Source organism: Lynx canadensis, chromosome B4, assembly GCF_007474595.2.
Source record: "Lynx canadensis isolate LIC74 chromosome B4, mLynCan4.pri.v2, whole genome shotgun sequence".
Classification (NCBI taxonomy): Eukaryota; Metazoa; Chordata; class Mammalia; order Carnivora; family Felidae; genus Lynx; species Lynx canadensis.
In genome coordinates, this window is record NC_044309.1 from 115,186,235 (window position 1) to 115,199,119 (window position 12,885).

The 12,885-nt window shown below is 34.5% G+C and overlaps 1 protein-coding gene across 3 annotated transcripts in view; it reads right to left on the reverse strand.

Annotated features, from left to right (window-relative positions):
- The window catches only part of CEP83 (centrosomal protein 83), a 122,072-nt gene that overhangs the window by 28,802 nt on the left and 80,385 nt on the right, over positions 1 to 12,885 (reverse strand). For all 3 annotated transcript variants that reach the window (XM_030323397.2, XM_030323398.1, XM_030323400.2), the window contains 3 exons: positions 10,019 to 10,133; positions 8,618 to 8,762; positions 8,355 to 8,504 (listed from right to left, as the gene is read on the reverse strand). In XM_030323397.2, the coding sequence (XP_030179257.1) occupies positions 8,355 to 8,504; positions 8,618 to 8,762; positions 10,019 to 10,133 (410 nt within the window). The remainder of the gene's footprint in view (positions 1 to 8,354; positions 8,505 to 8,617; positions 8,763 to 10,018; positions 10,134 to 12,885) is intronic.

A 12,885-nucleotide genomic window follows, 5' to 3' on the forward strand; every position in this document is an offset into this window, starting at 1 on the left:
CTAAGATGATACACAACAGATAATTCACCTAAAGATAGACTATATACAGAAAGAAGGTATATAAAGTAACCGGGTAGCTTTTTTTTTTTTTCTTTAATATTTCTGAAAAAAAGAGAAAGCCACAAATGTAAAATAGAGCTCTGGCTTTAAGCAATGTAAAAGATCAGGGATTCACTACAGGATAATCCTAAATGATCAAATTCCCTTTCCTTGAGCTAGTGATTGCTGCTATTTCCCCAACACACCTCCCCCTCACTTGTAATAACAAACTGCACATACCCTTCCACAACCGCCACTTTGAAATAGGCATAAAACTTGGGCTGAGTCAGAGTACCTTATCCCCCTGGCCACAGTGATGGGCTCAGGGATAGGTAAGTGAACCAGGCCCAACCTCTCTTCTTGATTTTTCTAACTTAAAATCATCAAGTAAAAACCCTGTCTTCTTTAATCTCAAAAATAAAGTCTTGACTTCACACAGACAGCAGTTAAGAGAGAAACTTAAGAGTTAGAAGAGGAGGGAGATGAAAGTAGGGAAGAAGTCATCTGATCACATTTAAGTTTCTAGATCCAGGTGTTCATGAGGCTAGTACAAACCCTGTCCTTTCCACAATTTATGTCCACTAAAAATGACCCTTTCTTCACCTGAGTTAGTTGGAGTTGCATGCTTCAGAATTAAGAGTTGACTAGATACTATCTTATTTAAAATACTTTTAAAAATATTTAAAAATTTTAAATAATGTTTACATGTTTTCATTTACAGGTAACGTTACAAATTTTGCAAACTCATTGTGGGGTGGGGTAACCTTCTAAAATATAGAATACCATTAGAATAATAATTTTGTTAGTCTAGTGAAGAAACCACTTTAAATAGGATAAGAGACTAGTATGTAATTAATAACTTAAAGCATCTGCCAAAGCGGTGATTAATCCTAATCAGAACAGATATTTGTTATTTGTTAATAGATGGATACTTCTGCTTTACAGGATTTAGACTTTTCAGTTCATTAGCAAGACCTTTCTCTCTATAAGTAAAGAATTTAATTTTGGGGGCAACTGGTTGGCTCAGTTGGTTAAGCATCTGATTAGGGCTCAGGTCATGATTTTGTGGTTAGTGAGTTTGAGCCCTCTCTGCATCAGGTTCTTTACTGTCAGCACAGAGCGGATTTCAGATCCTCTGTCTGCCCCTCCCTCTCTCCCCCTCCCCAACTCGCATTCTAAGTCTTTCAAAAATAAATGAACACTTAAATTTTTTAATTTGCGACCTATCACAAATTCTAAGACAAAATGAGATTATGATTATTTAACGAATGACCAAAATAGACCTGGTTTATGTAGCCAGACATTTATAAATCAGAATTGCCATAGGAAAAACACAATTGTAGACCATTAAAAAAAAGTCATGTAAATTTCGCAAATTACTCCTGCTATATTTTATGTTGATTATGTCCCTATTTTAAAATAAGTTGGGGTCGGGGCGCCTGGGTGGCGCAGTCGGTTAAGCGTCCGACTTCAGCCAGGTCACGATCTCGCGGTCCGTGAGTTCGAGCCCCGCGTCGGGCTCTGGGCTGATGGCTCAGAGCCTGGAGCCTGTTTCTGATTCTGTGTCTCCCTCTCTCTCTGCCCCTCCCCCGTTCATGCTCTGTCTCTCTCTGTCCCAAAAATAAATAAACGTTGGAAATAAAATAAGTTGGGGTCAATTACACATTATAAATGAACTGGAGAAACTGAAGGGAAATTTAAAAAAATTATCAAAGTGACTAATGGGACAGAAAATGATTTCTATTAAAGAAAAGCTAAAGAAATGAATGCTGTTTTATATAGGAAAAAAAGAAAAAAAAAACCTAAGGGCCAAATTCATTAGTGTCTGCAAGTAACACAAGTTTGCTTGACATTTATCACTATGTCAATAGAAGCCAAACCAGGAGAAACAGGCTTCAATTCTCACAGAAAAGACCCTAAGTGGTTAAATGGTGGGACCATAAAGGGATAACATTAGGGTGGCGTTTTCCTAGGGAGAGTGTCTCTCTCCTTTCTAGAGATTGTCAAGGAGATAACCAACCAAAAAACACCTTACCTGTCTAGAACAGTTAAAAAAATAATGTACTCACCTAAAAGCAAAGCATAGGACAAAATTGGCTCTCGAAATCCATTACAGATTTATGATTCTAGAATTATTACAGCCAACATTTAAATTAATCATTCATAAAACCTGACATGAGTAAATAATACATATATTTCTACCTGAGGTAATTCTTTCCTGAGTAATGAGAATAATATAACACTGTATGTTAACTATACTGGAATTTAAATTTTAATTTATTTTAATAAAAAAAAACCAAAAACCCTTGTCCTGAAACATAACCTACACCTTAATGAACATGATTTTTAAAAACCTCTCAACTTTAATCTATAATTATGAAGTCATTTATGATTTTAGAAATTTAAAAAGCAGATATAGGGACTTCCAGGTAGCTGAAGATAACAGCAGATATCTAGTTCTGTGCTATCCATACGTCCTGCAAAATAATACAAAAAAGCAAAAACAGCAAATAAAGCCACACAAAACCACATCCTTTCCATAACTGGAAGACAGAAAGTGCCCAAACTTCAAAACATTTTTAAGCAAAAAGACGAAAATAATTCTAAATCCCAGCAAGGGAACATTCATGCCCCTGCCTGAAAGTCTTTGCTGTGAGCATGGGCTCCGTGCATTTAAATGAACTTAATTCATATGTTAAAATAAAATGATCTCTAATTTGGCTCCACAGCAAGACCCAACTATATGCTACACATACAAGACACATTTAAAAAAATGAAATGATTCAGAAAGACTAAAAATAAGGGGGTGAATAAAGGCATTATCAGGCAAATGGAAATAAGAAAATAGGAGTAATGAAGGGCGCCTGGCTGGCTGGTTGGTAGCACATGCAAATCAATCTCATGGTTGTAGGTTTGTGCCCCGTGGTGGGTGTAAAGATTACTTAAAAATAAACTCTAGACGGAAAAAAGAAAGAAACAAGGAAAGAGAGGGAGGGAGGAAGAGGGAGGGGGAGGGGGGAAGAGAGGGAGAGAGGGGGAGAGACAGAGAGAGAGAGAGAGAGAGAGAGGGAGGGAGAGAGGGAGAAAGACAGAGAGAAAGAAAGAAAGAAAGAAAGAAAGAAACAAAGAAAGAAAAAGGAAGGAAGGAAAAAACAGGAGTAATGACATCAATGTGGAATTCAAACAAATGACATGAAACGACAAAAAGAGAAGCACTTTTAAATGCTATAAACCACCATTACAACTAAGATGTAACTGTTATAATAATCTATATACCAAATAATACAGCAATCATCTTTTTGAAGAAAACTACAAGAAATGCAAGGAGTCACAGACAGATACATACAAATAACAGGAGACTTACTCTTATAATTGAACACGTTCCTTTCTAGTCCTTATGTAACGAGTAACAAAAACTGATGATGTATTACAGGTGCAAAGTGAAGTGTAAATTTTAAAAAGACTCACTTTAGAGCTCCTACACGTTTAGTGTTGACATGTAAAATTGTCTCCTTAACTTTTTCGCCGTAGGTGTCTCACTTGCTTAACCCTAGCCCTGGCCTTGATACATTAGGTCACAATGAAAACATTACAGCATTTCATAAAGTAGAAATAATAGAAACAGTACTCTGATTTCAATGCAGTGAAACTAGAAATTAACAAAGTAAATAAGCAAAAAGCCCTCCCACCTGGAAATTCAAAAACCTTGCTACGGACTGAACTGTGTCTCCCCAAAATTCGTTCTGTTGAAGTCTCAGATGCAATACTTTAGAATGTGATTGTATTTGGAGACAGGACCTTTAAAGAGGTATCTAGAGTTAAATGAGGTTATCTGGGTGGGTCCTAATCCCTATGACTGGTGTCCTACTAAGAAGAGGGAGAGGTACTAGAGACATGCACACAGAGGAAAGGCCTTGTAAGGACAGAGCAAGAAAGTAACCATCTATAAACCAACAAAAGAGGCCTCAGGAAAAACCAAATCTGCTAACACCTTGAGATCTCAACATCTAGAGTCCAAACTTCTAGAGTCTAAAGTCCAAACTTCTATCGTTGAAACCATCCTATCTGTGGTATTTTACTATGACAGCCCTAGCAAACTATTGATTTTACCTCATATTAAACAATTCCACCTTCTATTAATACATCTATTAATTTTGGGGTGAAAAGGAAAATGCAAATTGAATTAGAAATTCTAAAAAGTTAATGATAATTAAAACACTACATGTCATAATCTATAGAATATTTTTAAAGCAGGGATAAGAAAAAGCTCACGTGAGAAACTTCACCAATAAAAATGAAAGAACGAGGGGCGCCTGGGTGGCTCAGTCAGTTAAGCGTCTGACTTTGGCTCAGGTAATGATCTCACAGTTTGTGAGTTCAAGCCCTGCGTTGGGCTCTGTGCTGACAGCTGGGAGCCTGAAGCCTGCTTCGGATTCTGTGTCTCCCTCTTTCTTTGCCCCTCCTGTGCTCGTGCTCTGTCTCTCTCTCTCTCTCTCTCTCTCTCTCTCAAAAATAAACAAAACATTAAAAAAAAATTTTTTTTAATGAAAGAACAAACACTTGTTGAGTTAAATTCCAAACTCAAAATTTAACAAAAAAATGAACAAAGTAAACTAAAAGAAAGCATAAGGTATACAACATGATCTTAGAAAACTCTAAACATCTACAAAACAGCTAGTAGAAAACATATGACTTTAGTAAGGTCACAGAATTCAAGGTCAACACATAAAAGTCCACTAACTATATTTCTATATGCCAGCAATGAGCAATTAGAAAGTGAAATTAAAAAAAAAAAACACTCCTATTTATAATCACATAAAAATGCTAAGAAATAAAATGTAACACAAGCATGACATATTCAATGAAAACTATAAAACTCTGATGACAAAACTTAAAGATGATATAATTAAATGAGAATATAGGCCATATTAATGGACTGGATAGACTCAATATTGTTGACACGACAACTCTCCTCAAACTGACCTACAGATTTATGTAATCCCAATCAAAATCCTAACAAGTCTTTTTGAAAAAGGTGACAGGCTGATTTTAAAGTTTATATGGAAAGGCAAAGGACTTAGAAGAGCCAAACAATCTTGACAAAAAAGACCAAGGTACAGAGGACTTGCACTACCTGAATCACACTTGTGATACAGCCACAGTAGTCAAGACAGTGTGATATTCCTGTCAAGATGGACAAACAGACCAATGTAAATAAGAGTCCAGAAACAGACACATTTATATGGTCAACTGATTTTCAACAAAGGTACCAAAAGAATTCAATGGAACAAAAGACAGTCCTCAACAAATGATGCTGGAACAAGTGGAAGTTAAAAATGAACGTCAACCATCACCTCACACTACAGAAAAATTAACACGAATTGGACCAGAAAACCTAAATGTAAGAAACAAAATATTAATCTTTTAGAAGAAAACATAAGAGAAATCTTTATGACACAAGATTATGAAAAGCTTTCTTTGTTTCTTTTTAATTTTTTTTTAATGTTTATTTTTGACAGAGAGACAGAGCATGAGCAGGGAAGGGGCAGAGAGAGAGGAAGACACAGAATCCGAAGCCGCCTCCAGGCTCTGAGCTGTCAGCACAGAGCCCAACAAAGGGCTCGAACTCACAGACCACGAGACCATGACCTGAGCTGAAGTCGGACGCTCAACCTACTGAGCCACCCAGGAGCCCCTGCAAAGCCTTCTTTCTTAAACAAACAGAGCACACAAAAAACACAAACAAGAAAAAAATGATAAAATGGACTTCATCAAAATAAAAAAAAAAATCTGTTTTCAGTAGACACAATTAAAATAAGCAAAGCAAGCCACAGACTGGGAGAAAACATCTGTCAAACATGAATCTGACAAAGTACTTGTATGCCAAATAAAGAGCTGTTATAACTCGATATGAAGATAACTCCCCAATTTTAAAAATGGGCAAAATATCTGAACAGACACATCAAAAATCCACATTACAAGATGCTAAATAAACATCTCCAGCCATCTAGGAAAATCAAATTAAGACCACAGTGATATATTAGTACACATCCTCTAGAGTTAAATTAAAAAGATTAACAAGTGTCAGTCAAGATGTGTTAAACAAATGGAACTGTCATAGGGGAACTCTCATACGTTGCTACTAGAAATGAAAAATAGCGTAACTACTTTGTACAACAGTATTGCTATATGTTATAAAACAGCATTGCCATGTGTCATCACTCAGCAAAGTCATTCCCAGATATTTAACCAAGAGACAAACATATGCCCAAAGATTTGTACATGAATGTTCGTAGTAGCATTGTTCATAATAGCCCCAAACTAGTAACAATCCAAATGTCTGTCCATCAAAAGGAAAAAGAAAAAGCAAATCACATTACATCCATATAATGGAATACCAATCAGCAATACAAAGTGATCAACTATTGCCATATGCAATAACATGGATAAACCAGGGGATGTCTAAGGCTGGGGATCAGGGGAGAGGTCAACTGAAAAGAGACATGGGGAAACTTTAAGGGTGATGGAAGTGTTCTATGTTTTTACTGTGGTGATTACATAACTTTACACAATTACCAAAAGGCATCAAGCTGTACATTTTTTAAATGGGTGAATTTTATTTTATGTACATGAAACACTAATACAACTATAAAAACTTTATGGCAAAAAAAAAAAAAACACACAGAATCAAGAAGCAGAAATTAATGAGGTAGGAAATAGAAAAACAGTTGACTCCATAAATCAAATTCCTAGTTTAAAAAACTACCGAACTGTATGCTTAAAAATGACTAAAATAGTGAATTCTGTTATGTATATTTTATCACAGTAAAAAGAATAAAATCAACAAAGCAATAGCTGACTTGATAAACAAAGAGGGGAGAAAAAAGGACAAATACAAAATAAGAAATGGTCAAGGGAAGGTGCATTGAAACAAATTAAAAAATAAAAATGATATTGCAGATCTCTATGAAGATAAATCTGCAAACAAAGATGAAATAAATAATTTCTTATGAAACACAGATGATTAAAACTGATCCCAATAGAGAAAGAGAGCCTTAACAAGTTGTTTTCTATGGAATAAACAGATACTTATTTCAGAAGTTAAGGTTGTTTCAAGATTACAAAATCCATTAATACACAATATTAATAATGTAAGAGAGGAAAAATCATGATTATCTCCAGAGATGCTGAAAACCTTTGAAAATTTGCAACACCATACCTATTACTGCTACTGTCATGTTTGCCAAATGATGTTTTCCTATTTCCATTATTCTTTCTACATTTATTAGTTGGAATTCTCCTGAAAAAAGCTTTCCTTCTCTCTAAATATTACACATTAGGAGTGCCTGGGTGGCTCAGTTGGTTGAGCATCCAGCTCTTGATTTTGTCTCCGATCACGATCCAGTCATGGGATCGAGCCCTGTGTTGGGCTCTGAGCTAAGTGTGGAGCCTGCTTGGGATTCTCTCTCTCTCTCTCTCTCTCTCTCTCTCTCTCTCTCTCTCTCTCTCTCCCTCCCCCCTCCCCTCTTGTGCTCTCTAAAATAAAAATTTAAAAATAATTACACATTATATCATTTGGATCCATAGATTTTTATTTTATCCTATGGACTGTAATCTTTTATTATAACTTATTTCATTGCTCAAATTGTCTCATATTTGGCCAATGGGTGCTAAAATTAGTGGAAGAACGTATTATGCAGAAGTATGATGAGAAAATTTACATAGTCTCAAGATATTTCCCCATAAGATAATTATATATCACAAAGAGGAAAAAACAGTCACTTTATAATGGAAAAATCTGGCAGACATCACCTTAACCAAGTGATCAAAGTTAACATCACCGGTAAGGGTAAGGTAAGGGTAAGGTACAAATAATATACCTCCTGATATAATGCACTGAGGACACAAGACTTTGACTTTGGTATTATTTTCGCTAAACATGTTACAACCTGAATTTAATCACAAAGAATTTAAGACAAACTCAAACTGAGGGGTGATCTACAAAATAACTGGCTAGCACTCTAAAAGTAAAGGTAATGTGTGATTCTGGATTGGATCTTAGACCAGAAATAGACTATCAATGGGATAATTGGTAAAATTTGAGTAAGCTGAGTAAGTGTAATATTTATTTTGTTTCCTGATTATATTGATGTTAGTATCTTAGTTCTGATGATTGTAATATGGTTATGGAAGATGTCCGTTTTTGGAGATCTCCATGAATTCATATGGAAATCCTCTGTATGACTGTTACAATGTTTTGTGAGCTCTGAATTTATTTCAAAATGAAGTTTAAAATATATATACGTATATATAACCTAATACTCTGAAGTTCCCTTCTGGCCGACTCTTCTGCCATCTGTGAAGCTCGCAATTTCTCTTCACACTGATCCTTTTCAGATTGTCTGCAGACATCATGTTCCACTTTCATTTTTTCTAAATCCGCTAATCTGTTCTCAAGCTCTAGCCTAAAACAACAGATGATAATTATGTTAGAAGAACTACAATAACGATGATATGACAGCAAAATGTTTTCATTTACAAGAAGACTGAACACAAAGTAAGGTAATTAAGTACTTACTTTTCATCTTGTAATATCACCAGTTTTTGATAACCTTCTTCCTTGGCAGCTTGTACTTTACGTATTAATTCACGATCCTTTTCGACTAGGAGTGCTTTGTGGTGTTCAACAGCTGACTTGAGAATTTCATTGTCTGACTGTAACCCTAACATTTTTTGAAGGAAAAAAATATGCTGCATTCAATGTTATTAAGATGAAAAGTCATAACAGCAAGCATCCATAAACTGATTAAGACAATTAAAAGAGCATAGAAAGTGAGTCTGGATATACATTCTCGAAGATCTTTAAATCCTTATTGATAAACCTTATGAAACAGACTAAAACTCAGAGCTAACCATCCTGTCTATTCACACACACTTTAATAAAAGACTATATTTACTCACTTGACTCTTGAGAGCTGGGGACATCAACCCAGATGATATCAAAAGAGATATATAATACTTCACTTCTAAAAGGGTTCTGTAATCTTAGCCCCACAGATAGCATCATCATAAAGCTGGCTGGAAGTAGTATAAAAAAATCACAGAAACCTTCAAAACCTATCATTCTAACAGAACTGTCAGGTTTCTGGTAGAAATATAAATTAGAAACTTTCAAGTTTATCCAATGAATTCACAAATTTTCCTTGTATTGATTTGGCAAGTATTTTGCACATGGAATAACTAAAATAAATTCATACCTAACTCAAGTTTAAAAAGAATGCAGAACTAAATCATAAACTCTTGAAGTTCCTAAGAAACGTTACTCCCTAACTCTATGGAAACCCATCAATCAATATCAAATAGAAATAAATGATGAAAACACTAATTCATCATAAACTCTGTCTGAAACTACAGACATCAGTTCAACTAAAGACCCACTTGAGGAAAGTTACAGGCCAAAGGTAGCTTATTTAAACACCTTTTAAGAAAAGTCAGGGGCGGGGGAAAAAAAAAGGAAAGTCAGAAATAGCATAATTCTGAGGAATCATGAAGAGAAGGGCATTCTAAGACTAAAGTGGAACTTAAGCCTAGGCTAAAGTAGGCTCAATAACAAGCCTACTATCTACATAAAAAACAGAAATTGGGTCTGAAACCCACCTATCTTCCTTACATTCTTTGGACTCAAAACGGTCTGAGACTAATAATCACATGATCTCAATAGATTCAAAATTATAAACCCAGAAAGTATGGATTCCCATTTGTAAAGTCTCATTTAAGTATTAATCAAGTAAATGACATAAACATAAGATTTTTTTTTAAAGCTAGATCACAAAATGAACATTCAACATAAATAAAAATAATCCATATGTGCTCTAAGATTAAAATTCAGTCTGAAAATAAAAATTCAGTTTGATCTACTTTAATAATTTGAGTTTATATGTAAAAATAATAGTAAAAAGCATGGGAAATCATATATTACCATTCAGTTCACTTTGAATCTTATTCCTTTCTCTTTCTAGCTCACTCTTAGCTCTTGCTGCCTCCAGTTTGATGTCTGTTATTTCTAGTTTGTTTGAATGTTTAAGTTCTTTTACCTGTTGATAATCAGAAATTGAAATTACTATAGGCCATTAACTGTTACCCAAAAACATCAGTAGAAATGAGAAAATGTTTTGGTAGCAGGGTATACAGTATAAGTATACCTTCCAAGAGAGAAGGTGCTTCAGTGCCCTGAACAGTATTTGGTATTAAGAAAACAGTCTTTTCCTAACAAAACTCAGTTATTTCTTTACAGATACCTGGGTGGGGGTCATCTGGCTTAATCTTGCTTTAAAAGGCTTAACTGCAAGTACCTAAAATCCAGTAGTCAATGACTGGCTGAAACCTCCCTTTAAAAAAAGTGCTGGTGACATGAAGCCTTTCTAGGTATAAGGAACAGCATATAAAAAGTTATATAAGTGTAGCATTACACAGTATGCTTGGAAAACAATGAGCAATGTGTTATAGTTAGAGCAAAGGAAGGTATGAAATATGTGGAGTGGCAGGAAGTAAACTTTATATGCCATTGCAAAGGTCTGTGTATCCTGTTAGCTACTGAAGGTGGCACAGTCAACTTTGTTTCAGAAAATTAACTCTAGATGCAAATTAAGATTAAGAAACTGAAGGTAAAGAAACAATTAAGAGGCAAAGGATTGATAAAGGGGACAAGAAGGAAGAATTAATTGAATTCGGTGATTAAACAATGTGTGTGTGTGTCTGTGCGTGCGTGCATGTGTGTGTGCGGCAGTGGGTAGAACAAATATAAAACCTATCTAATTTAAACTTTTACTGCCCAAACTTGATTCTTTTAAAGCCCTGAGTGAATGGAAATAATTGTCAATATTTTCCATATAATTAACCTATCACATACCAGTTTTTAGTTTTCAATGAGACATCCCTTTTGAAAGTTGAATGATTCTAGTTCATAAAGTAGTATTCATTCATTCATTCATTCAATATTTACTGAGCACTTATTATGTGCTCTAGCACTGTTTTAGGAGCTGGGGTTACAGAAACAAACAAGAAAGCTTATTAGTCTCTTCCAATTATCTGCACTACTCTCTAACATTTTCCATATCCTTTCCCTATGGTAAGGTGCTTCTAAAGTTAGTCTTATAGTTAATCCCATAATAAAGATTTAACCAATACAGACATAAAAATTAAACCTGTATGCTGACATCTTACACTAATGCATGAAACTACGAAATAAGAGTAGAAAACCACAAATATATACATGCCAAATATGTAAAACAGAAGACGGTGGGAACAGAAGACTAAAGGATAATTTACTTGAGTGCAACAGAAATCTATAAAAATTAAAGATGGGAGTTAGAAACAAATCAGTAAGAGCTCCTAGAGCTAAAGAGGGGAAGAACAAGAAATAGAAGTGTCTTACCAAAAGAGATTCCATCTATGAAAGGTCTTAAAAACATTATAAGGAATGGTTTGGCCAAAATCCAAAGAAACAGACAAGCAAGTACTGGGCTACCTTTGTACTGCTAACCACATTTAAGATGCATGCTTCCAAATTAACTTATCGATTTTTTAAATGATACTACATAAAATGAATACAGTGTGCTGACATAAGGTTTTTAAACATTTCTGAAGCTCTTTTCTATGAAAGCAAGTCTCACAGAAACTACACGAAAGCAGCTAAGAAACTGCATTTATCTTGATAACTTAAACTTTCTGTAGACTGGGCTTTACTATATTATAATTTCATGGACAGAATTTAAACCATAATCGTTTTAAAATTTTGGAGAAATATAACTACAGTGAAAATCCAATTTCTGTAACAAATGAAATTATAGCCTGCTATTATATACTAACTGTAAAAGGTTAAGAATGACATAGCAGTTAATTAACAAACCACACTGTAGCCTCTCTAAATAAGAGGTGGAAAATTACAGCCATCTTATTTTGCATAAACTTGACTCATTTCAACAAGAACTACTACGAAATCTATAAAAAAAAAAAAAACTATTTCTTAATTCATTTCACCCTGAGATATACTGAAATGAGAAAATATTTTTCAGCTAAACTATAATTATTGAAACTGAAAGAATTCTAGACAGGAAGTCAAACAAGTGAAGTCTGTCTTCAGGCCTACTTTTATTATTAAACTAGTGGTATATGCTCAAGCAAAGTATTTGTCATCTCGCATTCACATTTATTCATCTATGGACCTATATGAGTTTAAGCTTTCCTTTAGTGCCACATTTCTATGATCCTAACGTAATGAATGCACTTATACTAGTAGTAAGTATTAACTTCCTGAAAATATATTAAAAGGAATTATTTTATTTATTAAAAATGAGAAACATATCAATATTTATTACATAGCTATGACAGTAGCACATTCTGTAAGTAATCTGAACCAGATCCCAACTAGTCATAATAAACTTTTCTTTCTGACTCTAAATCTCTGGTTCTTCACCTTCTTTGTGATCAGGTCTCAAAAGCCCAGGAAAACTACAGATCTTTTCCTAAACAAAGTGTACAATGTTAAAATGTTACATATAATTTCAAGACATGTAGAGTCTTCTAAAGCTCCCTTGGGCTAAGGTACCCTGTTTTTCCTTTTATTTTTCATAATATGTTTTCCATGCTAGCCTTCATGATGCCAATTTATTTAATGCTTTTGACACAACAGGAGCCAAGAATTCAAAAAGTACTACCCAGTAAACTTTAAGAAATATAAACAGTGGCAATAGTTTTACAGGGATTCAGAATCTGTTAAATTACACATACACATATACACAAAGACATGGAAGAAAATAATATATGTAAGCAAGAAAAATATAGTTG